General features: G+C 43.9%; 1 protein-coding gene across 1 annotated transcript in view; it reads left to right on the forward strand.

Annotated features, from left to right (window-relative positions):
• The first annotated feature begins 1514 nt into the window (after positions 1-1514).
• BCAP31 (B cell receptor associated protein 31) overlaps positions 1515-26473 on the forward strand; it is a 53245-nt gene continuing 28286 nt past the window's right edge. The window contains exons 1-4 of the mRNA XM_081953166.1: positions 1515-1679; positions 7175-7332; positions 9083-9183; positions 12925-13072. Coding sequence (XP_081809292.1) covers positions 7238-7332; positions 9083-9183; positions 12925-13072 — 344 coding nt within the window. The 5' untranslated portion in view covers positions 1515-1679; positions 7175-7237. The remainder of the gene's footprint in view (positions 1680-7174; positions 7333-9082; positions 9184-12924; positions 13073-26473) is intronic.

Consider the following 26473-nt stretch of genomic DNA (forward strand, 5'->3'; position numbering starts at 1 on the left):
GTTGTGAATCTCTGTTCCTTTTGAACTTACTATGTTGAGTGCTGCCATCTGCTGCAAATAGGAACCTGAAGTCTCTTTCATTGAGCAACCTCTAGCAACCTGGGCTCTTTGTCAGCATTCTACTAGTAAATACATTAATAAATTAGAGCTGCACAATTTAACTTCCAGTGTCAGTTTGAAAGGGGAGAGGGAGACTGTAATTGCTTCTCAGAAAGGAAAATCCTTTGGCTCTTTAAAAGAATCGTATCTGTTTAACACTGGAGACACTTGTAACCATCATACTGAGACCTCAAGCATAATTAAGTAATCCCACCCCACCCATCTGTATTATGCAAATAGACATGTGAGGTATTATTGGTCTATATATGAATAATGTGCCATTTTGAAATAATAGAAAATATTTGTAGCTCGGAGTTTTTTATAAGCTAAGGAGAATAGGACAAGAAAATCCTGCTTCTGGTAAGGAAACGTTGAGAAACTAAATTGAAACAAGCTTGGAAAGCAAACCACTGCCAACATGTTCCGTTTTATTCCACTTTTATTTCTCCTGCCCTCATTTTCGGAAACGATCCACTGTTAGTCCCTTTAAAGAGCCAAACGGGCTTTTGGTTCTGAACAGGGGGAAAGGAACCAGAGACAGGAAAAAACAACATACTGCTGTATCATAAATTCTTCCTAATTTACTTCTTGGTCCAGCTTGGATACTGCTCTATGTGTCAAGAGCACAACAGGGGAAAAAAACCGGTTCGTGTCAAATCTGGTGGTTTTCTAGCGATTAAGAGAAAAAAATGCAGAAGTTCAGAACGTCAAGTAAAACGAGACGTATGGCTTTTGCTCCACACCTTGCGCTGCAGAAGCCATGAAGCAAAACCAGGCATTCACACACTGCGTAAATCCAGTCGGGATGTGGACGAGAAGGGAGACGCGGTCGGGGTGAACCGTCGTTCTATTCAGCTACAGCCGAACGCCGCTTTTGAATTGGCAATTCTAACCAGCACTTTAATGTAGCCAACAAAGGAAACGGGTAGCAATGAATAAAAGACAAGGAAGGAGGATCCTAACCAATAAAAAAAATGAGAAAAGGATAATTTTGTCTGGAAAAGGAAAATAAGCAATTCGCTCAGCAGCCTTTTGAGGAAAAACAAGAGCAAAGTAACACCGCCTCCCCGCCATCAGAGCCTCCACACGTTTGCAATTCCTCTAAAACCAAGAGTCCCCAAACTTTGCAACGTTAAGACTTGTGGACTTCAACTCCCAGAATTCTCCAGCCACAGCTGAAGTCCACAAGTCTTAATGTTGCCAAGTTTGACCTCTGCTCTAAAACCCCGTGAGGGCGGGACCACGAGTCATCCTCGCTAGAGATCATGGGAGCTGTAGTCCGACGCATTTCGTAGCACATCTACTTCCTTCACCTCTCCCTTACTTCCTATGGAGCGTCCCCCCCCCCCCCGGTTTTTTAAAAAATAGACACGTCCAAAACTGCGACACGCAGCCACGCCTGCGACCCTGACCGAGCAACTTCGGCCTTTACCCTCCCCCTCGCCTCTATTTTAAAAACCTGCTTCGCGATTGGGCGGAGGGCGCCCCCAGGCCACGCCCAACGAAAGGAGGGGGCGGGGTTTCGAGCGTTCTCTATTTCTGCCTGCGGTCCAGCGGGAGCTGCTTTTGGGGCTCTGTTGGTACGTATCGGGGTTTCTCCCGCCGAACTGTTTGGGGGAGGGAAGGAGGGAGGAGAGGAACAGGAGTGCGAAGCTGGTTATTCGGGAAAGAAAAGCCAAATTATGTTAAAAAGAAGGCGCTCCCGCCTTTAAATGGCTCCTGGCGCCTTGCTTCTTTCCCGTATTTCGAAAGAATGGGGGACGCCTCTCCTGCAAGGAGTAGTCGAAGCTCCCCTAATTTTAAATCCCCACCTTTCTGTGGCGTCTTCCCATGAAACACCCGTACGCAATTCGGTTTTACTTGTAATCTGCTTTCTCCCACTTCCTTCCTTCATCCTGGAAGCACCCTAACTTCCCCCCCCCCCTCCTTCCCGGGTGCAAATGTTTGTGCAACGAATATTGCAAGGGGCCATTAATATGGAGGAGGCTGCGCGAACAGGAGGGGTGGGTGGGCGTGAGGTGCGTTGAAGAGCCGGAGCGGGTGCGTATTTGCGAAGGAATGGGCAGGGCAGGGCACAGGCCTGTCCTGCAGCCTTCCAATCTCCTCCGTCTCCAAAGCGAATTCCGGAAAGGTGGTAGTAGTCCGACTTGTTCTCCTGACTGTCAGTCATGGGGCTCTTGGGAAAGCGAACTCATCGCTGGCATAATATTAAAATCTTAGGGGAATTGAATTAAATAGGTATTTCACATGCCAATTCTTGGGGTTTTGCAGCTTGCCTCGCTTCATATGGGAAGTTTGGGCTAGCTGCACATAACTTGTGCACTTAAGAGTTGGCTTCTGGTCTGGGGTGTGTGTGAGAGGTGGAATTTATCTTTTTTTATTATTATTAAAGAGTTTTAATAAATTTTACAAATATATCCCCTCCCCTCCACCCCGATCCCCCTCCCCCTCCAACCCTCCCTCCCCCCAACCTCCCAGAGCAAAATACAGGGTATAAACATTTCACAATCATACGCTAACATAAGCTAACTAACTTTAACATCTTCCTCCTCTTGTACTTTAACTCTTATTTTGGATATCTCACATCCTGTTACTCTTTCTAATTCTTCTTTTGGATTTGTGGTCATATTTTTAAACTATCATCTTTGTTTTCCCTAGATTTATTTTAAACCCAGATACTTGACCGTATTGATTAATTATATTCATTAAAGCTATAGCTGATTTCCCGTTGGAATTTATCTTGTCAAATTGTCTCTGAAATAGCTTTTTTTTAAAAAAATTATTGGTTTTTAAACATTTATAGGAAAGGGTAGGTGGATGTACAAAAATTTTTGGCAGCTACATCGTGCTAAAGGTAGAAATCTCTCCAAATCTCACAACTTTTACAGAGAAAAAAAAACAAAGGATAAAAGATAAGCAGAAACAGCATCTTGTTATACATTGTATCAACCATATTTCAATCATCTCTTTTGCCACTTTCTAATATATCAACAATTACAATGATATCTGAAAGTTCTGAAATAGCTTTTTAAAGAAAGTGATGAAAAATAGTTTCTCGTGTTTTCTTTAAAGTAGGGTGGGCAGTGCAGAGAAAGGACAGCATGCCTCCCAGCCTGGAATAAATGCTGATTTAAATGTCTTCCTCTTTTTTTCTCCCTTGTTGATGCACCAAATATTTCAGTGGAATTGTGCAGGTGTTGCAATGCTTCAGCTGTCCCTGGCAGTCATGTGCTCTTTTAATCTCCCTTTCTGCTTGCTCAATTTGCAGATCTCTCTTGGAGACAGCATAATTTAGTACTTGAAAGGGTTTCTTAGTTTTATGGACATGCCCTTTTAAGAGCTGCAGTCCAAAGGGGGTGGGTTTTGGGGGACCTAATGGATGAAATCTTACGCCTCATCCATTTTGCCCTGAGGCCTATCCCCAAACTCCAAAAAAAACCCAAACCCAAACTCTTTGGTCTTGTTTACGTGGGGTGGCATGAGGATCAGAAAATGAATGCTGGTGAGCTTGTTGCATTCATGCTCTATAGCAGGGGTGTCAAACTCAATTTCATTGAGGCCGCATCAGGATTATGTTTGACCTCGGGAGGGGTGGGGGCAGACGGGTATGGCCAGCTTGACGTCACTCGTGTTGGTGCCTGTGGTGGCCCAAGCGCTCTGCCAGCGAAAATGGGCTCCCGAGCTCCAATTTTTGGCCGTAATGGCCTCCTGAATCCCCCTGCCATGGAAAACGGAGCATGTGACCCTAGGCTCCATTTTCAGCTTCCCCGGCCCCTGGACTCCGTTTTTTCTGGCAGAGGGCTGAACATGGCCCTGCTGAGCTCCATTTTCTCTGGCAGAGGCACCACGGGCTGGTCCTTCACTGTTTCCAGGGCGGTGTTGCAGGCCAGATCAAAGCACCCCATGGGTCGGATCTGGCCCTCGGGCCTTGACTCCCCTTGAAATACAGTAATGTGATTGGGGGGGGGGCAATATAACAGCCAGATGTGCTTTATGGGCCATAAAGCACCTATTCCAGATTTATAATTTTGAAGGGTTGTTAAATGACTGGTTATAAGCCAAGGACTACTTGTGTTTCAAACTCAGAAGTCCAAATAAGATGACTTGATAATTACTCCAGAGCAGCCGTATAATTTTTCATTTCAAACCAAGCTATGAAATGAATAAAAGGAATATCATTAGCCTATACAAAGATAGCAAATAATCATATCTTCTTTTTGCAAAGTTGCAACTTTTGTGTGGATAGCTTTCTCTTGATGAGGTCAGTAAGAAAGGGACCTTAGATGCTAAATCCACAAATAGAAAGTGGGACAAATGTATAATTCTGCATTGATTTTTTTACAATGTAGTTCTCTCACTGAGATCTTCCCTCTCCTACTTTCTTTTTCTTTAGTATGTTTTGTGTTTCAATATTTGTGATTATGGGCAATTCACATTGCTAAGGTGCTCAACTCATGGAAGATAGACTCTAACGCTCTAGGCCAGTGATGGCTAACGTTTTTTTCGTTGCGCGCTGAAAGCCCACACCCATAATGCAATGTGCACGTGACACCCCATGCATGCCCTTCCCCCATGCATGCGTGCATGACACTCCCATGTGCCCCCCTGTTCATGTGCGTGTGACACCCCCCCCACGCTCCCCTTCCCCCCGTGCATGCGCTCCCCTGCCCATTTTTGGCTTCCAGGTTGGTGCAGGAGGCTTTCTAGGCACAAAATAGGGTGCGGGGATGCTGTGCGAGGCCCCAAAATGAAATGCGAGCACCCCCTGCTCATGCACACTTGTGTCCCCCGCATGCGCGCCCCCTGTGCGTGCACTGCATAGACATGAAGACCAGCTGGCCAGCGGGAGTTACATGCACATGTGCAATGGAGTTGGGCTGGGGCAACGGTTGGTGTGCCTGAAGAGAGGGCTCTGTGTATGCCACCTGTGACACGCGTGCCGTAAGTTCGCCATCACGGCAGTAGGCACAAATAGAAAAGATGATCATTCTGGGACTCTGTTGTATTATACAAGTGTTGAAAAATTCTGCAGATAGATTCCTTGGTGCCTATCTGACTTCCTATCTTTGTTTACATTTAAAAGATAATTTAATCTTTTGAAAAAGCACTTTTAGATCTGGCAACTACATTCTCTCTTCTTCCCCCCCTCCCTCCCCCCTCTTTTTCCAGCTTTCTAGATACCTTCCTTTATTTTAAAAAAAGTGACTGGTTAAAACTTTACTTTTAGTGAAATACACGTAAACTGCCATTTCATTCATTTATCTCATATATTGTACGCAGTTGATGATTTATGCCTACGCCAAGCCACAAAGTTTGGGGTAACCGCTTCGTATTCAATCTTGTATTCTGAATGTGGAAAAATTATTCTTGCCATCGGAGAAGTAGTACTAGTTTTGCTTTCCTAATTCTTGAAGGATAGCAGCAATTTTAAAGCACAAATCTTACTCTTACCCTATTCAAGTAGTCTCCAATTTATGACTGTAGTGGAGCCTGCCCCTTTTAGTCACAAATAGTAAGATTTGTAAAGCGGGTCATTTTGTTACCAGATCCGATTTTATAACCTTTTTTGTGGAACCCATTATTTGCCTTGGGACATTTTTGATGCAACCCTGAAGTTTTTGGCAAAAACATCATAAATGGTTATTTAGATGATTCAAATGACCACAAATGCAGACTGGTTGCCAAGTACCATTACACCTTAAGGAGGCTATGTGTACAGTTCTCCCTTGGATCAAAAGAAATGATTTATCTTCCTCAGGTTATTTTTCATTATGGCACAAGATTTCTTTTTCCTGGGGGTTTATTTTTTATTTGAGTTCATAACTTGTTTGGCATGCGTTCTGCCAGCTCTTTTATCTCTTAAATTGGTATTCTTTTAATTCTTAGTAGCTTAAGAACTAAATTATTTTTAAACCCGTAAGAAAAAGGCAGAGAAATTATTGTAATTAAGAACGGCAAACCAGTTCTCCTATAATGTTGAACTATATCTCCCAGGATTCCTTTCCATTGGTTGCGCTTACAGGGGTTGCTGGGAGTTGTAGTTTAGCAGCATCTGGGAGTTTTTTTTTAAACTCCTTAATTTTATCAGTAGCAGCAAGGAATATATCTGGGGTGTGGGAGCACTGAAGCTGTGTAACACTCTGCATCTTATTTGAATCCACCTGGTGAGAGTTAGGCAGACGTGGTCATAGGTGATTTACAGACAGAACTTGAACTGACATTGGTCTTCAACGTGATACCTGCAGAGCTTCCCTGCTGAAGAGGAAAAGAGCAGGGGTGGGGTGGGGGTGGGGTGACCATTACTGGGAACAGCATTTGCATCTTCTGTCCTTGATCTGAGAGGAATGTCTGAGCAGTCATCAGACTGTCCCAAAGGTGCTTTTTTCAAGAGGCAACTGGACTTTCTTGTTATTCTTTGAAGGCATTTCACTTCTCATCCAAGAAGCTTCTTCAGCTCTGGCTGAATGGTGGGAAATGGAAGGATTTATACTTCTTGAAGACAGCTGGTCATCTGCATTCTTTTAGCAAGTTGTTACCTGGAGGTTTATCTGTGTCATCAGGGTGATCTTAGTGTGCAAATTGGTGTGGAGTCTTCTTGGAATTGTGTTGTAGATTGGAGATAAATGATGTTGTATCCCTCCCCCTCTGTTGAAAGACACAGGTGTTCCATTTTGACGTAGATGGCCTCTTTAATCCCTTTTTCAAACCAGAGATCCTCTCAGTCCAAAATATGGACTTTGCTGTCTTCAAAAGACTTTGCTGTCTTTTAAAAGCAGATCGACTTCTGAATCTAATCCGCATTTGTTTGTTCTCCTATGTTGTGCCATGCATTTATGGAGTGGTTGTTTTGTTTTCTCAATGTATAGATCTGCACATGGCTCACTGCATTGTACTGCATACACCTCAGGAGGAGCTTCAACCGACATAACATATGTGCACACTTCAAACTCAAGAATACACAAAGGCAGAAGCTTGTCCACCCCAAGGATAAAACACCCAGACAGAAACTCAGCAATGTGGTATATGCACTTTGTACATTTTGTATTCTAATAGCCTTTCTCCCCCTTCCTTTCAGCTAAAAGTTCTGTTTAGCTGTGAATCTCAGCTTTTCTTGGAGCCGTTTCCTTCCCATATTTCCATGATGAGTCTCCAGTGGGCCGCTGTCGCCACTTTTCTCTATGTGGAAGTCATCCTTGTGTTTCTCCTCTGCATTCCCTTTATCTCTGCAACTAGGTAAGAAGATAGGAGGGTGAGTGTGGGAGGGGTCCCTGAAACCTTAATGGCTTAGGCTGCTGAGAAATGCAAAAATGTAGGTCAAGACTCAGCTTGGTTTCCAGAGGATTGCTAAGAGAGTGACTCCGGAAAAAGGAACTTGGGATGATGGGTGAGAGTAATTAATACCCGAAAGCAGGCAGGAGAATATATTTTTAACCAATGCCAATAATCTAAAGGAGGCTGGGATAATCGGCCTGTACATGCTTGTGTGTTCAACGTAAAGAGGTGCTCAAGTTTGTATTAATTAACTACTTAGGTTTTGAGACTACAGGCAGTCCTCTAACTATGACCATAATTAGCCTGCAATTATGATTGTAAACTATGATGGTTGTTAAGTAGACCATCACATGATTGTGCCTGATTTCATGATCTTTTTTTGCAGCAAGCCCTAAACAAACCCTTCTGTAAAAAGAAAAAATTAAAAGATGACATACTAAATTTAATTCTGGCCTAATCTCGCCACTTACTCTATTCTGTCTTCAATTTTAATTTAAGTTTTGGGTTTTTGGGGTGATCTCTAATAGTAAAATTTTTCTCCCCAATTCGACACACTTTCTCTCCCGCTCTCTTTCTGTTCTGGAGCTGTCTCAACTTCAGCAGCTTCAATGGCTGCGTCTCTGTCGCTGGAAAAAAGAGCTTCTCCTGGATCAATCAGGGACTTTGGGATGTCCCTGAGATCAGCAGGATGTGCCCTCCTCTATCACTGTCTCTACGGGACGGTTTAGGTCCAAAAGGACCGTCCAGTGGCAGAGATATTGACTGCGATCTTGGAGCTCCAAGATCGCACGTCGTATCATTGTGACGTCAGCTCCTCCCTCCTCCTTAAGCAAACCCTTGTTGATGGTAGGTTTTTTTTTTTTTTTGACGGAAGCCAGAAATACAAGCCAGTTTCCACCAAAACTATAGATTGTGGTCATGTGACTACAGGATGCGGCAAACAGCCATAAATACAGGCTGGTTGCCAAGCACCCAAAATACGGTCTCATGACCATGGTGAGGTGGTTGGAAAGTCAACCACCTCCCCATGGTTGGGAAATCTGGGTTGTAGATACTTTTTTCAGGATCTGTTGTAACTTTGAACAGTCACTAAATCACCAGTTGTAAGTCAAGGGCTAACTGTTTACCCAGAAAAAAACTACGAGTGGCTTGCAAGTGTAAAATAATGAGTAGTGCAAGTAGTTCTCACTTACCACCCACTTGCTCAGTGACCGGCCAAAGTCATAACTGCACTAAAAAAAGGAGACAACTGTCCCTTGAAGTTATGGCTGTCACAATGTCCCCATGGTCACATTGCAATTTGGGTGCTTGGCAGTTGGCATGCATTCATGGTGGCCATAGTGTTCTGTGGTCACATGATGGCCGTTTTGGGTGCTTCATGCCCATCTTCCAACAAGCAAAGTCAATGGGGAATCTGGCAGAACTTTGCAAATGGTAAGCATGCGACGTCCTGCTTAACCACAGTCAGAAATGATGAATTAACATATGTCAGGCATGGGTCACATGATGTTTCATTTTATGCCTCTGCTCCTTTGCTCTTTTGTCCTTGGCAGTATAATTGTCATAACCATGAGGTTTCAGTCATTTAAAAAAGTTATTTGGGAGGCTGCAGCTAATATCTAAAATGTTTGCTAAGCCATGATGTAACATGCATTGCAGTCTGATGGGTGCATTCCCCTCCCCCCCTTTAATGTTGGAAATTTATCTACAGGTGGCAGAAAATCTTCAAGTCCCGTTTGGTGCACCTTCTTGTGATTTACGGAAACACTTTCTTTGTCGTACTTATAATCATCCTTGTTTTGTTGTTTATTGGTAAGTAGAAGTCTATGCAATTGGTTAGTGGTGCTGATGGTATTATTAATATCAATTATTCATAAAGGTGTGACTATTTGCATACAGGTGATCCTTGACTTATGACAATTTAGTGGTTGTTCAAAGTTACAGCGGCAATCAAAAAAGTGTCTTATGACCACTTGTGGTCATTGCAGCATCCCCAAGGTCACATGATCAAAATTCCGCTTGGCAACTGGCATGTATTTATGGAAAATAAAAAAGGAATGGGGAAAAAAAGAAACCTAGCCCCAGATTTTTGCCAAGAAAACCAAATGGATGGTCATAAGTCAACACATGCTGGAAGATAAGCCCCCGAGGATAGAAGGTTTCCAACCGGTTACTGAGGAAGAGCAGAGGGCAGTCATGACTAATATTGGTGCTGGATTGAAAAGATGCTAAGCTACTGATCTATCCAGAAGAAAAAGGAAAGTTTGATGCTCCAAAGTTTCATGTACTATTGGTACATAGAACGTCAGATCCATGAACCAAGGGCGACTTGATGTTTGCAGAGCAGAAATATCAAGACTGAACATTAAAGTTTTGGGCATCCGTAAAATGAATGGACTGAACCACTTGCCTTCACACCAGTAAAACTTTGCATCTTCTGCTATGGATGAGAAAAGCACAAAAGAAATGGAATCGTCACCAATGTTAGCAGAAGAGGATCACAGTCAGTGCTCAGGTAGCCCCTACATTAGAAAATGATCTCAAATGAATCCAAGGCAAACCAGCCAATAACAGCGGCCTCTGTGCTTTAATCACAGAGGCAGATGGCGTGGCTGTTGAAGAGCTTTCCTACAGAAGAATTCTGGGCGAAATGTGTGATACCCTTAACAATGAAACAAAAATATGCCACATGTGAAAAGCAAGTAGACTATGTGATGATAAGTTGGGAACAGCTGTAGAAGCAAAACAAAGGCCAATAGATAAGAGAGGAGAATTTGCCCAACTACTGAATTGCAGAGAAAAAGACCAAACATTACGTCTGTCTAAACAACACAAATGAATTGATAACAACTGAACGGGCAGGACAAAAGAATTATTTAAGCATGTTACATAAATCAAAGGACCATTTATGCAAAGATGGGCTGAGGAAAGGCAAGAAAAGGCCAAAGATCTACTAGAGAAAGACAATGTGGATATATGAAAAGCTGTAGAAAAAATGACCCCAAATCAATGATGCATATTAAGATCACTGAACTAGAACCAAGCAGTCTGGGAAGTGAAGTTAAAATGCTGCTTCTCAATTGATTAATTACTAGCAAAATAATATACATCTTATAATTTAAATCTTACAAAATTATTTGTGCAGTTTCTAAACAAGTATGGAAAACACAAGCAGAATCTAGAAACGATCCATTTTTATTCCAATATCAAAGAAGAGGAAGTAGCTGAAACTCTTGAACAATTGCACTTCTCTGACATCTGAAATAATGCTGAAGATTTTGCAGTTTGTATTTCAATAGCACATGCAACAAGTACCAAGATATACAAGGTAGATTCAGAAATTGCAGAGCACCAGAAAGCACATAGCTGATATCCACTGAATAATGAAAAACCAAAGATACTTATATAGGTTTGCTTAAGTTTTGATTATGGATAGAAAGGCCAAAAGGATCGGACCAGCCCTGACTTCCAGTGGTAGAGTGTTCCACAGGCACAGGGCCACAGCGGAAAAGGCAGTTTCCCTGCCCACTGGAATTCCTTAGCAGATGGGATCCGTGGCAGGCCTCTTCCGCTGTCTTGATGGGGGGCGGGCTACTCCCATTGGGGTGAGATGGTTCCTCAGATATACAGGTAATCCTTGACTTATGACAATTGAGCCCAAAACTTCTGTTGACACATTTGTTAAGTGAGTTTTGCCCATTTTGCGACCTCTTGTCACAGTTGCTAAGTGAATCACCACAGTTGATAAGTTAATAATAATAAGGTTGTTTGTTAAGTGAATCTGGCTTCCCCTTTGATTTTGTTTATCAAAACCTTGCAAAAGATAATCACTTGACCTTGGGTATGTGATCATAGCAACAGTCATAAGTACAAATTAATTGTCAAGCATCTGAATTCTGATCACGTGATCATGGGGATGCTACAAAGGTCGTAAGTGTGAAAACTAGGCATAAATCCCTATTTTCAGTGCCGTTTTAAGTTTAAATGGTAACTAAATGAATTGTTGTAAGTCGAGGACTACCGGTATTAAGTCATCCAATCTGTCTATTGAATAATTTATTTCATAACTAGGAAACAACAATTAGAATGAAATACAGATTAGTTAAACCAGGGGTGTCCAAACTTGGGAACTTTAAGACTTGTGGACTTCAACTCCCAGAATTCCCCCACCAGCCTGGGAGTTGAAGTCCACAAGTCTTAAAGTCTTCAGGCTGGCTGGGGAATTCTGGGAGTTGAAGTCCACAAGTCTTAAAAGTTCCCAAGTTTGGACACCCCTGAGTTAAACGGTTCAGAATTGGAAAAGGAACGTTCCAAGCTTGATTACTGTCAGTTGATTACATGCAAAATGTAACATGAGAAAGTCTAGAAGAAACAGGAATAAGGTTGCTGGAGGAAACCACCACTGCCGCAGATATGCTGCTGCTCAGAACGTTAGAAATGAGGAAGACTTTAAAGAATCTCTTGTTGAAAGTGAAGGAACAAAGCGCAACGGCAAGTTTGCTGCTCTGTACTGAGATTATGCCAAAACACAACGAAGATTGAAGTCGTAATAGACTTTCATCTTACTTCAAAAATGCAAAGGATAATAACTTACTGCAGCACAAATAATCCTTGATTTAAGACCACAGTTGCACCTGGAAAATCTGAAGTGGTCATTAAGTGACATGTCATATGACTGTTTCATTCAACAACTGCAATCCTGGGTCATGCAATTGCAGTCGTTAAATAGAGTGGCGAGTTTCCTTGGAGGGCAGGGAAGAGTCAGAGCCTCTGGCAGGTGGAAACTGCTATGGGCTAGCCAGTTCCAGAGCTTACTGGTGTGTGTGTGAAGCTGGTACATCCCTGGACCCTTTAGCCTACGTCTTGCTCAGCCATGCATGGGAGCCCTTGGATGGCTCCAGGGCCCAGAGGGCGCAACCTTTCTGGTTTTGAGGCAGGGCCTTCTCCACGGGCCACTTTGCAACATTCTGAAAGCAGATGTTTTTCTTGCGATCCTTTAGGAGATTCCCTTTTAAGGAGGCTCCCCTTAAAAGGATTGCGAGAATGGTGCCCGCTAGCAGAATGGTGTGAGGTGATCTCTGCAGGAAAGCGCAAGGTTCTGTCTCAATTCAGAAAACCAACAGCAATTAGAAATACTATAATTTTGTTCTTAACTGTGATTTACAGTCAAAGAGCAATAAAACGTAGCAGTAACTGCAACTGGTTTTCCTCGCTACTGAGATTAATTTATTGGACCTAAGAGCAAATATTTTGGAGTAAATGATAGTAGTGTAGCATCAGCCGACCTCTGCAGCTCAGTTCCATCGGGGGGTCTTTGTGGGATCCCCACTAGTAACTTAGGAACATGTTTGAAGTATATCTTCTCTGCTGGTGAACTGGTTCTGTTGGGTATCCTATTTTGTGGTGTATATGTTTGTCTGAGGTGTTCTTAATAATAAATAATCGCACATATAAAGCCATGAGAGATTTTGGACTATGTTTCTATAAACCGGCTGGAATTTGTCAATGAATTTTATGTATTCAGAGCTGTGATTGTTTCTCAATGACTTGCAGATGCCATTCGCGAGATCCAGAAATACGATGATGTGACGGAGAAAGTGAACCTGCAGAACAACCCTGGGGCTGTGGAGCATTTTCATATGAAGCTCTTCCGGGCCCAAAGAAACCTGTACATTGCTGGATTTTCATTATTGATGGCCTTGTGAGTAACCCCCTCTCCACCCCCCACCCCCCCAAAAAAGGACCGTTGAAATTTTTCACAACCTTGCAGTTCTCAGATATTTGGGGCCATCATTACCCAGCCAGCATACTAGCTAGTGTTTGCTAATGTCCAACACATTAAATTAGACCAGATTGAAGAAACTGGCTGTAGTTTCTTGGCTATAGCAAAGCTTTTGCCAGGAAGGAATTGGAGGAGAATTGGAAATATGTGGCTATAAAACATGCTGCCCTTAACAATGAAATTGCATCTAGTTATCTAGGTGGCGCAGTGGATAGAGTGCAGTATTGCAGGCTGCTTCTGCTAACTGTCGGCTGCCTGCAATTTAGCAGTTCAAATCTCACCAGGCTCAAGGTTGACTCAGGTTCCATCCTTCCAAAGTGGGTGAAATGAGGAGCCAGATTGTTTGGAGAAGGGGGGAGGGCAATATGATGACTCTGTAAAGTGCTTAGAGAGGGCTGTAAAAGCACTGTAAAGTGGTATATAGGTCTACGTGCTATTGGTATCATTCCTAAGATCGGCTTTTTGTTAGTAGGGTCAGTCCTATCAATCTCAGATGATTTGGCCATTAGTGAAGGCTGCCAAAGAAACCTTATTTGGAATCCCTGTTTTTCCAGAAGGTAGAAAGAGGTCTGTGAGAAAGGCATCTTTGAGTATACACAAGTGGGAAATATGTTTTCTTTCAAACTTCAAGCAAACCATTGCACTTCGGCAGTTTTGCTGAACCATTTTGGATTGGTTGCCATGTGGCAGAAGCAGAACTCAAAGCGGGGCAGTTCCATATTTTGGATGAAACAAAATCTAGAAGGTCCTAGAGGAATTTTAAGGGCAAGGAGGTCGAGGCTAATGAGCAACGTCCCCCTTTTCTCTCCTTCACTCAGTTAGTTTCCAGGATGGTATATTTCTTCATGTTCCACCTTAGTTGCAGCTTGCATTGTTGTTCTCTTAGCATGGCCCATTGTCGTGATCCATGTTCCCCATTTTGCAGTGTCTGTATTCTCTTCTTCCCATTAGCACATACAGTATATCCCACCAGCACATACACACACACACCAGTCTTCCCAGCCTTTCTATTACCTTGGCTGTTGTCCATATATATTACGGGCCAGATGCATCATGCGCTGGCCACGCCACCCCCAGTGTAGCGAAGAGGAAAAAAGTTGTGATACGTCACGTGACAACAATGTTGGACATCCCTGATATATATGGCTTTTGCACCTGTTCTTTATAGCATTGATCTCCAGTGTCTGGAACAGGCTCCCAGCTGCCAAGCATACCCCCTCCCCTTCCCCCTCCCCCTGATTCTCCTGCTCTTCCCACTATCTTTACTCCCTTCTTCCCTTCAGCTGCTGCCTTAGGGTTTTCCTATTCCTATTCTTACTTCCCCAAATAATTTCTGCCAAAACCAACTGTGGTTCGGTCCATACTCAGAACTGATTCATTCTATGCAGGTTTCCATGCATTTAAAACCTACGTACTTGGTTTGGATTTGGACCATCTGAAACTCATTGCTCCATGAACTGAATGTTTATTAGATCCCTAAAGGTGTGTGTGTGTGTGTGTGTGTGTGTGTGTGTGTGTGTAGGATCTCCCTTAAAGTACAGAGCAGCTTCAACGCCAGGGGTGGGCAGCTCACAAGATTCAGGGAACAAATGGATGGAAGGGTGCAGTTTCTTTTCTAAAACGGGTTTTTTTTTGCATGGAATGTTACCTTGGATTTGAAAAACAATACAAAAAGAATGTAATAATGTCCCTGATAACAAAAAGATTGCTTGTCCTTATGTAAGGCTGATGTCAGAATCTCCTTGGAATGCTATTTCGTTCTGCTGAGTTAAACTTGCAGTTTCATGGAACATTACGTGATAGTTTTTTTTTTATTAATGTATGTATTGAGTATTCTGGGGCTGATTGGGTGATCATCAACCAGTCACACTCAGTCCAGCTCACCTCCAAGGGTGGTTATTCTAGGGAAAATTAAGAATAGGAAGAGGTATTGTGTATATTCACTGCCTTGAGTTATTTATAAAAAAGGAAGGATATAAATAAGGAATTATTGCAGCGTAAATCAGATTATAAATACATATATGTCTTTGCCTTTAAGTGTACAGTACTGGTAGTCCTCACTTTATGATTGGTTGCTTAGTGGGCATGCTTGGAACTCTTCCAGATAAAACCAAAATAGAGTAAATAAAGCCTGTTTCAAATAGCACATTCTATTATCAGAGCCATTCTGATAGCATGGAAACTTGCTGCCAATCATGGGAAGACCCAAAGGTGTTTTTGTCAGGAGGCTACTGGACTTCCTTGTTTTTTCTTTGAAGACATTTCACTTCTCATCCAAGAAACTTCTCAGGTGGGAAGTGAAACGTCTTCAAAGAAAAAACAAAGTTCAGTAGCCTCCTGAAAAAGCACCTTTGGGACAACCATGACCTGGATGACTGAGAATCTCTATAGACTTTTACAATCATGGGAATACTTTTCTGTAATTTTTCATTTTAATATTATGCTATCTCCATTTATCGTTCTTTTTTTTGGGGGGGGGAGTATTATAATAATGCATTGTCCTGGAATTTCATACAATCTAAACATATTTAGATTGTATGAAAATAAACTGAAGGCAAATGGATTCATATAGGTAGCCCTTGACTTATTATTTCTTCACTCTTTCGAAATTACAGTGGCATTGAAAAAGTACTTGCCACCTGCACTTAAAGACCGATGCAGCATCTCCATGGTCATGTGATCGAAATTTGGGCAGTAGGCATCTGATATGTATTTACAACTCTAGCTTCTTGGGGTCGCGTGGTTGTGACCTTTCCAGACAACTTCTGACAAAGTTAATGGGGGAAGACAGTTTCTCTTAACGACTGCATTATTTGTTTAATGACCATGGTGATTCACCGAACAACTACAGGTAATCCTCAACTTACAACCACAATTGAGCCCAAAATTTATGTTGCTGTGAGTTTTGGTCCATTTTACGACTTTTCTTGCCACAGTTGTCAAAATGAATCATTGCAGTTGTTAAGTTAATAACTTGGTTGTTAAGTGAATATGGATACCTCATTGACTCTGCTTGTCAGGAGGTCGCAAAATGGGATCGCATGACCCCACGACATTGCAACCATCATAAATACGAGTCAGTTGCCAAGCGTCTGCAATTTGATCACACGACCATTGGGGATGCTGTAAAGGTTGTAAGTGTGAAAAACAGTCATGTCACTTTTTTCAGTGTTGTAACTTTGAATGGTCACTAAATGAACTGTTGTAAGTCGAGGGCTACCTGTATAGCCAAAAATGTCATAAAATGGTGCTCACTTGATTACCTTAGTGACAGAAATTCTGGTCCCAATTGAGGTCATAAGTTGAGACTACCTGTAGTTATTTTTTCTGGAGTTCTGTATCATGTAGCCTGAAAACTTTAGATATAGGCACAAAAGCCTTAGGAAGCTACTATTGGATTTTTTGGGGAGTATATGATAAGATTGGAAAACATTAGAAACTTAAAATTATTAAAAATTAAAAGTGAATGGAATTGCCTTATTTATGTTTAATCCGGTGCTAGATGAAGTGTGTTGCATCTTTGAAATCCTTATGTCCACTTGGGAAGTTGCCTGCCCAACTCTTGGGTTTAATTAGTAGCTGCTTTTGGCTTGGAGAGATGGTTAAGAAGGTTGCTAACAATGCCTGTGGCATGTAAATCAGCCTGAATGCAGCAGCAGTTGCATTCAAAGTGAGTCGTCCAGATTATGCAGTTGAGATGGAAAAAAGGGGGAGTGCTAGCTATGAATTCCATTTCTTTGCTGTATTTCTGGCCAAAGAAGTAAACGTTTTCATCTTGACACCAGCTGTTAACATTGGACATGGCTTCTCTGCTCTGTACCAATTTCTTTTTGTTGCAAGAAGTGTCAGGTCTCTTCAGAATAATTACGGAGGGACAACAGGATTCATTCTGCCTGTTTTTTACTCTTAGCCTTCTCATGAGTCCACAGGACCATCGGAAAGTCTCCCCCCCTCCCTTTCTTGGAGAGAAGCTGTTCTAAAACCAGAGTGTGAATGTTGGGCTGCTTGTCACAGTCTGTTTTGGCTGGTTGGGCCTACATCTGGCATCTATTTTCATTCCTTCCTTCAAAACATTTGTATAGCCACCCATCTTAATGCCAGACTCCGGGTGGCCTACAATCCAAAGATAAAGCAACATTTAGAACAATTAAAAGAAACACAGGAACCAGAGTGATGGTGATTTTGTCTATGCTGATGATGTTGAAGTGGTACCCCAGGAATTTCACCCAAGACAACTATCCCTATTGGTACTGTTTTTGGTTTCCTTTGCCAACATTATACTACTTCAATTTAAAAGGTAAAGGTTCCCCTTGCACATATGTGCTAGTTGTTCCCAACTCTAGGGGGCAGTGCTCATCTCCGTTTCAAAGCCCAAGAGCCAGCGCTGTCCGAAGATGTCTCTGTGGTCATGTGGCCAGCATGACTAAATGCTGAAGGCGCACGGAGAGTTGTTACCTTCCCACCAAAGGTGGTTCCTATTTTTCTACTTGCATTTTTACATGCTTTCGAACTGCTAGGTTGGCAGAAGCTGGGACAAGTAACAGGAGCTCACTTTGTTACGCGGTGCTAGGGATTCAAACCGCCAAACCACTGACCTTTCTGATCGACAGGCTCAGCCACTGAGCCACAGCATCCCTTCAATTTATAGGTCTTTATATTTGTGGATTTTCTCTAGTTTTTTTTTTCTCTTCTAGTCTGCTGTTTCCAGTATTGCAGTGTGCGCTGTCAAAACTTTTTTCCCCTTTCTTATCAACAGCTGTTAAGTCTGGGGTGTTGTGTGGCAGATGCTTGTCTGTTTGTATTCTAAAGTCTCAGAGCACTTTGGTGTCTTCTTTTTCTATTTCTTGGTCTGTGTTGTGGTCCTGCCAGTTTTTGCTTGCAGGCAAGTGGTATTTCTTGAACATATTCCAACGCACTATTGTTGCTACTTTGTCATGGCCTTGTTTATAATTAGTCTGTGTGATCTTCCTGCACCAGCTGAGTAGCTGGGCCCACTGTTCCTTCAGGTTCTTTGCCTGTTACGGTCTTCTGAATTCTGGCTTTACATGCATTAGCTCTTAAGACTTAGTCTTGTGTAGCTAGAAATAGCCCCTCTGTTCCTTTTTCAGTTTTTTAACCTTTAGCTGTTGCTAAGTATTATTATATTCTTTGCCTACTAGTTTTTTATGTACTGACTGTGTAATGTTTTGCCATTCCACGTCTCTTTTTCTTCATTTGGTCTTTCTTGTAGGCCAGTTTGATGACTTTGGTAGTCAGTAATGTTCATGTTGCACTATCTTCAGTACATCTTCTTCACTGTCCTTCAAATATACTTCCAGTGCTTTTTTGTTCTTCTTCAGCTATCTGATGTACTTTCAACATTAGTGTCCTTGGTAAGTAGAGTCTGTCAACGTCCCTGCATGGATGAAGGGCATGATTCATTGTCATTATTTTTCTGATATTCCTATCCAGGGCTTCTACTACAGGTCCATTTCCACTATTCCAACTGTGTATCTCATGACTGGAATTCCCCAGATCTTAATTACCTTGAGGTTATTTCCTTCACTGGGTTTAGACTTCTAAGATTTTCTTCACCCATCTGATGTATTCACTGCTAACCTCCTTAACTTCAATGTGCTTGGTGATGTCAGCCTGAAGGATGTTCAAGTAGTTGTATTGCTCTTCATCCCGACCCTTGATATTATTTCCACAGGGCATCTTGATTCTGTCCGTTTTCACTATTTTCCCCCTGTGTATGGCAAGTGTGGCATTTTTGTCCACTCCAAACTGCATTGCAATATCTTGGTTGTATATTTGAACAGCGTTGAGCAGTGATTCTATTTCAGATGGTGCTTTTCAGATTGTCCATATAAAGGAGGCGTGATAGCCTAGGAAATGTTAATGAAGTTGGATAGCCTTAATAGCTGATTTTTTGTCCCCCTGCTGTTTGGGCAGTTTCTGGGCAGCTGGAATGAGTTTGTTTTCAACTATAGATGCTATTGGACAACATCAGCGACTGCACCAGTTAACAGTTTGCAAGTTGTTGGAAAGCAGGTAATTGGCTTATAGTTGTGAGGTGCTGTCCCTTTTGTTGGATCTTTCATCATCGGGTAGGTTTTTTTTTTTAATTCAAATTTTTATTGGTTTTTTAAAAGGTTTTCAGGGGAAAAGGGTTATAGGGTATAAAACATTTTGACAGCTACATCGTGCAGGTCTTGCAATTTACAAACAATGATAGAAAAATATCAGCATTTACCTAAGTATTAGCAGTTTAAAATTTGACACAAAATCATCAGTATGTTTCAATCATTTGTTTTGTATCACTTCCATAAAAATACATAGCAACAATTGCAATAGTGTTCCAAATCACTTTTGTGATCTGAGTCTTCTAGCTGTTGCATCCTCTCTCCCATCCACCGGCTGCGCCTCAGCCCCTCTCTCCCTTGTTTCTTGTGTAACATCCCCCATTTCACCTAAAAGAGCACTGTGTTCTTTAGCGAAAGCCTCTGCTTCCGCTGGTGTGTGAATTCTAATTCTGCTGCCCTCCCAAAAAATCAGCATGCCTTCTGGAAATAGCCATCTGAACCAGACTCCATTATTATATAATTTTTTTGCTAAGAAGGAATATTTCCTTCTATTATCTCTTACTTTTTGGGGGATCTGTTTAAGAATGGTTATCTCTTTATCTTTATATTTTAGTGGTCCTCCCCTTTGAGCTCCTAGAACCTCATCTCTTGTAGTTTTTCTAAGAAATTTAATATGAACTTCCCTTAGAACGTTATGCGTTCTTGCATAGGCCGAATTAACCCTATAAATCAGGTCAATGTCCCACCAAAGCTGTAGTTTCTCTCTATTAATATACTCTGCTAGTATTGTGGTCATAATCTCCTTGAGATCTTCATTCTCAGCTTCTGGCAAATTTTGGAACCTAAGAAAAAAAGACATCCTTTCAAATTCCATTTTTAACATCTGATTCCCAACTTCTGTATTCCCCCTCTGAATTGTCTTCATCTCATCTCTTATCCCAACTGCCCCCTCCTCCAGCACACCAATCCTCTGTTCATTCCGTGTGGTTTGCTCATCGGGTAGGTTTTGTCAGATGTTAACCAGTCTTCAATTTTACTCCTCCCCCCCCTACTATATATGTTGTTAAACTGCTTGGCAATGAGTGGGTGCAGACTGGTCAGATGTTTCAACCAAAAACCATGATGTAGTTCGTCTTCACCTGGGGCTGACAAATTCTTGATCTTTCTTGTCCTTTTCTTCACTATTTCTGCTTTTATTACAAGTTCTTTCATTTCAGCTTCCCCCCCCCCCCCCATTTTATACCTCCCTTATCCAAACTGCCTTCTTGTTATATTTCTTTGGGTTGTTCCATAGTTGTGCCAAGAATTGCATTGTTTCTTTTTTGTCAGATTCATTGCACACTCTTTTTGATGGATTGGTAAAAACATTCCTGATTCAACTAAAATTGGAGATTCTGCCTATAATGCATAATCTGAGCTTCATATCTGTCAACTTTTTTGGCTATAGCTGTTATTTGCCTACTTTGTTATTTCCAGTGCTTCTTTGATCTCCTTTATCTTTAAGTAATGTTTCTTGATCAAATATTTTTGGTCTTTTATCTGTTCTAGCTTGCTTGCATCTGATCTTAACATGCTGATCTCATTTGCCAGTTTGATCTTCCATTTTGGTGGCACACTGTTTGGCTTTTTTCTTGCTTGTTAATTTTGCATACAAGATCTTCAGTTATAACAGCAGCTATGCTGTATATCAGTTGCTTTGATACTTGCAATGAGCTTATCTTTGACATTGCAATATTGGCATCTTTTAATGCTTGTGCTAGTTATTTCTATGTTACAATCTTTAATGCAGGCAACTTTACTCTATTATTTTTCTGCTATTCTAGGTACTTGGATATTTGTTGCATTTCCTCTTGTTTTTCAGCTAGAGGACTTTGTTCTTTCTGATGTTCAAATCCTTACTCAGCCATAAAGCGTATCAGTTACTCTCTCTCTCAACATAATTTACTTTTCAGGGGTTTCATGAGGATAAAATATGTGGAGAGTGGCAAAAACAATGCATACAATTGTGTATTCCCTGGATGAAAGGTATTTTACACCTGGAAGCAAATCCTGATTAACTAGGACAGTAAACCTAACTGCCGGGAAGGTCAGAGAAATTGCCTATTGAGTTGCCAAAACTGGGGGGCTTTTCAGATTTCTTGGATGAGACACTGATCAGCAATTGTATCAAGGTAAGCAAAGTGTGAATAACTGGTAGCATTGGTCCAATAGAGTTGCTCTTGCACCCATTTGGTGCTGTCCTTTCTTAAACTAGCGCTTTGGTTGAGACTTCCCATTATCTTTGATGCTTGTTACTCACTTTGGTTACTGTAATCCAAGGATGTCAAACTCAAGGCCCATGGGCTGGATCTGGCCTGCGGGGCCATCCTGGAAAATGTAAGGGGCCAGCCCGTGTAGCTTTGGCCTGGTCTACCCACATCGCTTCGGCCTAGTCTACCCAATGAAAGAGAAAACATGCCAGCAGTTTAGGGAGTGGTGTCAAGCTGCCCATGCCCACCCAGTCGGTCATGCCCGCCTGCCCCCTGAGGTCAGCCACAGCCTGATGTAGCCCTCAATGAAATTGAGTTTGACATCTCTGCCTTAGTTGGTTGATCAGGGTGACACTTTAGCACAACAAGGGTTAAAAGATCTTTGCGGTTCAACAATTCTTTTCAGATTTGATTGATTGGGTTGGGTACAAACATGTCTCTGGTTCTCACCCATAGGCAATTAAGGGAGAAGAGCTATATGTAGGAATAGCACCTGCTTGGTCCCAAAGTCTCAATTCCTGATATTTCCAGATAGGTCTGGGAAGGATAGAACATCTGTGTTCTCGCTGTAGGTTAAGAGTGACGAGAGCTAAATGAAGCCAGATCCAGTGCAAGACATGCTTATCACATAGGTTTGGGAAATATGATCCTTAGTGGGAATTACCTGCTTCTCTGCTCTGCTTAGTGAACAGGAATCCAATGGTCAGCAGCCTTTCTAGTGATTCCTGGAATGAAATACTTGTCATTTCCTGTATTATTTCATTTTGTCCTCCTTTCCCTTCCAGAAATACGCCCAGGAAGCTCTTTTGTCTTTATTTATATATGTAACGCACACATTTTATTCTGACGGGGGATAATGTACACTTCAAGGATACAGCACTGAATTCAGATCTAAAATTACACAATGTTGATCAAGGCAACTCTTGCTCCTCATTTCCTGTTCTTTCAATATAGCGCCTGTCTTGAGAAATGTTTCAGTATTGGAAATTGGCAGTCAAGGCAACAGCTTCCCGAGCATGTTGACTACGCTGAAGTTTGAAATCATTATCTCATCAGTTAGGCCACTTACCCACCAGCAGGACTTTTTATGTCTATCAAAACTCTTAAGGAATCGTTGCCTTAGTTTTCTAGTGGACTCGAGGGAGGGGTCACCTGAGGGTTTTATCACAGCCTGATTGGTCCATAGACTGAGAGAAAATTCTTAAATGCTCCTTCCTTCCCATTGGCTCCCAGTTTCCTCTCAGTCTTATGGTCCAAGCACTGTGTTTGATTTAGGTACGAGATCTAATCGATTTAAATTATTTTTATTGGATTGTAATTGGATATTCTAAATTCAAAATTATAGGCTGCGGCCCCAGGGACAGTCCCCTCTGTCTCGGGCGGTTTGGGAGGGCCCCGTGGGGCATTTCCCTCCCCCTCCACAGGCCAGGAGTCCTGAACCGGTCCCCGGGCTGCGGGGGTGTTGTTCTCCAAAGCGCAGCCTCGAGGAGCTTGCAAGTCCTGCTTGGCACCGGAGAAGTGTGCGAAGAGCTCCATTTGCGCACCGCTGCCTTCGTTACCTCGCGCTGACTGTTCCAGCTTATTGAGGACCATGGAGGTGATTAGAGCCTCGTTTCCAGCAGTAGGGGCTCCAGCAGAAGGAACACGAGCCGCGGCACTTTAAAACACAAGCCGCGCCCGCTTATTTATCAAAGAGAAAGTTCCGGAGGCCATTTTAGAGCTCCGGCGGCCATTTTAAAGCTCCAGCGGTCATCTTGAAGAGCGCCACATGCGCAGGCCATTAGCAGTCACGTGGGCCCCACAGTCTCACTCAGTGGCGAGAGGGCTCACGCAGCAGGGCAGAGCGGCAGGAGGCGATGAGTGGGGCGATGGCGGCTCGAACTGATCCTTCTCAGGCCCATGAGGAGGTGCCTATGGAGGGTGGAGAGACCCAAATGGACAGGCCTAGAACCAGGTCTGCAGTGTCCAAACCCCTGTCTGATCAGCGCCCCTCTAGGGCAGCTACAAAAGACAAATTAAGGAGGCAGAAAGCTTTGGAGAAGACCATTGCCAGGGCAGAGAGGCAGGCACAGGCCTCCAGGCCCAGATCTAGGTCCAGGTCCCCAGTCAGGCCTCCCTCTGCTTAGTCAGGATCTTCACCCGGGGGTTCAGTCCCTCTTCCCCTTCAGTATCTCTGGCTAGATCTACCAGGGGCTTCAGGCAAGCTGTGTCTCCTTCCCCCACAGCCTCCCTTACACCTCTTAGTGGGGGGAGGCAGATCCTTTAGAGGGTTCCTCTAGGTCTTTTCAGCCTCCACCCAGGCTAGCCCCACAGGATCCTAGCCCTCTCCAGACAGATCTTGAGGATTTGGAGCTTTTGCCTGAAAGCATTAAGAGGCTCATTTCGGCAGCCATCACACGTGGCATTGCACAAAGGGACAGGGTTCCCCATTCCAGCAGGTCCCTCAGACACCATCTTTCCAGGGCCTCTTCCCCTTTGGTAGTGAGCGAGGCTCCACCCGGGGGGAGGACAACTACAATGACATGGGGTTTTCGGAGGATGAGGATTCTGCACCTCCGGACTCCCCCTCATCCTCATCCTTGCTTCCTCCAGCGATGTTTAAGCCTCTCTTACATAAGGCACGGAAAACCACTAAAATTGGTACTGGGCATCCCACGGTTCCTCCCGTCAGGGATCCCGATATGGCTATGTTTTCCAACACAGGCAACGAACAAGGCAGAGATCCCAGCCCCGCCTTTGTTCTTAGAGGTAGTGAAAAACCAATGGTCATGCCCTTCTAATTTCTCTAACCCGGGCAGTAACGACTGTCACTTCTACAATGTAGAGCAAACCTTTGCCCAGGCGTTACAGCTGCCCAACATTGACACCCCTATAGCGGCCTTGGTTTACTCCTTCCCTGTAGTTTCAGGGGATGCGGCGGATAAGATGAAGCCGGAGGATAAAAGGACGGAGCTTACGTTACGGAAGAACTTTAACGCCTCCGCCTGGGCTGTTAAATTAGTGGCTGCCGCTTCCTATTTTAACCGCACTACCGTTATGTGGCTTCGCCAACTCCAGGATTGTATTCCGATCCAAGACAAGCGCCTCCATCAGGATATAACCAAAATCATAGCTGCCTCTCAATTTTCGGCTGACGCAACTCTGGACGCAGTGAGATTTGCCTCCAGTGCCCTGGCCGCTTCTGTCACCTCCCGTCACCTGTTGTGGCTCCGCAACTGGCAGATCAACAATAAGGCTAAGTGGAGTCTGGCAGCGGCCCCCTATGTGGGCCCCAATCTTTTTGGGGAGGCCCTGGAACCCATCTTAATTGAGAACAAAGATAAGAAGGTCCTCCATTCCAATGTCAAAAAGCAGATTCCAAGCCCACCCCATACCGCAGACCCTCTTATAGGGCCTCTGAGCAGGATCATCAACAGAGATACTCCTCTTTCAGGTTGGACAGGCAATTCTCTCGCTCATACTATCAGGACCGTAACAGGTTCCAAGGTCAGTCCAGACGGCCCTTTCGGGGGGGAGGGCGGCCACCCCTTCCGCAGGGGGAAATGACTCGAACCCGAGTCTTCCCATAGGCGGCCGTCAGGCAAATTATGCGGACCAGTGTGACGAGATCACCACCGACGCCTGGGTCAGGGCCACCGTACGGTACGGCCTGAGGCTAGAGTTCCTCTCCACCCCCACGACACTCTTCGAGAATGTTCCCTCCCTCGCGGGATCCGGAACGTTAGCGCCTGATGGATCTCGCCATAGAACATCGTCTCGAAATCCAGGCAGTAGAGACCGTACCACACGCGGAACGCGGGAGGGGCCACTACTCCCAACTTGTTTGTGGTCCTGAAGAGCTCGGGTGGCTGGAGGGAGATTCTAGACCTCAAGCGCCTGAACCAATACCTCCTTTACAGGCGCTTCAAAATGTCTTCTCTCAAGTCTATCCTCCAGGGCATCCGGCGGGGGGATTATCTGGCCTCAATAGACCTGACCGAGGCCTACCTTCACATCCCCATCCTGCCATCCCATCGCAAATACCTAAGGTTCTCTCATGGGGACCTACACTTTCAGTACCGGGCTCTTCCATTCGGCCTGGCCTCAGCCCCTCGCACCTTCACAAAGGTTCTGGCGGCATTGGCTGCTTGATACCTGTGAGACTCCAATGCTATCTAGACGACGTATTAGTTCAGGCAGGTTCCCTTCCCCAAGCCACCTCCAACCTCCAACTCACCATCCAGTGCCTTCAGTCCCTGGGGTTTTCCGTTAACTTCCCCAAAAATCATCTCAACCCATCCACACGCATCTTGCATCTAGGGACAGTCATAGATTCAGTGACAGGGGTGGTCCAGCTCTCCCCGGACCGGCTTGCCAGTCTTCGTCAACTCGTAGTCAAGGTTCACAAAAGTCGGTCAGTTTCCATCCTAACCTTGTCTCAACTACTTGGCAAGATGGTCTCCTGCATTAGAATAGTCCCGTGGGCCCGTCTCCACTTACGTCCGCTCCAGTGGGCCTTGATTCCATACCAGAAGAGGAGGATGAGCAACTCCCTGCAGATTCTTCGGCTTCCGGCAGCGATCCAAGTGTCCCTCCAGTGGTGGCTTTCCTTGGCCCTGCGTCAGGGCAGCGAATTCTGAGAACCAGACAGAGTGATGGTGACGACAGATGCCAGTCTGTTCGGCTGGGGGGCTCTGATGGATACCAGAATGGCCTCAGATCTCCGCCACAACATCAATTGGCTGGAACTGAAGGCAAGCTCGTCTTGCCCTCCAACACTTCAAGATCTTGGTGAAGGGACATCATGTGCTGCTTCTGACAGACAATGTTGCCACAAAGGCCCACATAAACGGTCAGGGGGGCACGCACTCCCGGGCCCTCTGGCTGGAGGTGCTGAAATTGGGCGCATGGGTAGAGAAGCACTTGACATCTTTGGTGTTGGAGCACATATCGGAGTCCAGCCATCAGGCAGACTGGCTGAGCCGAGCGACCCCCAACAATGGCGAATGGCAGCTCCATCCACAGTT

Source organism: Natrix helvetica (assembly GCF_964273705.1).
Source record: "Natrix helvetica genome assembly, chromosome: 1".
In the NCBI taxonomy this organism is placed as follows: domain Eukaryota; kingdom Metazoa; phylum Chordata; class Lepidosauria; order Squamata; family Natricidae; genus Natrix; species Natrix helvetica.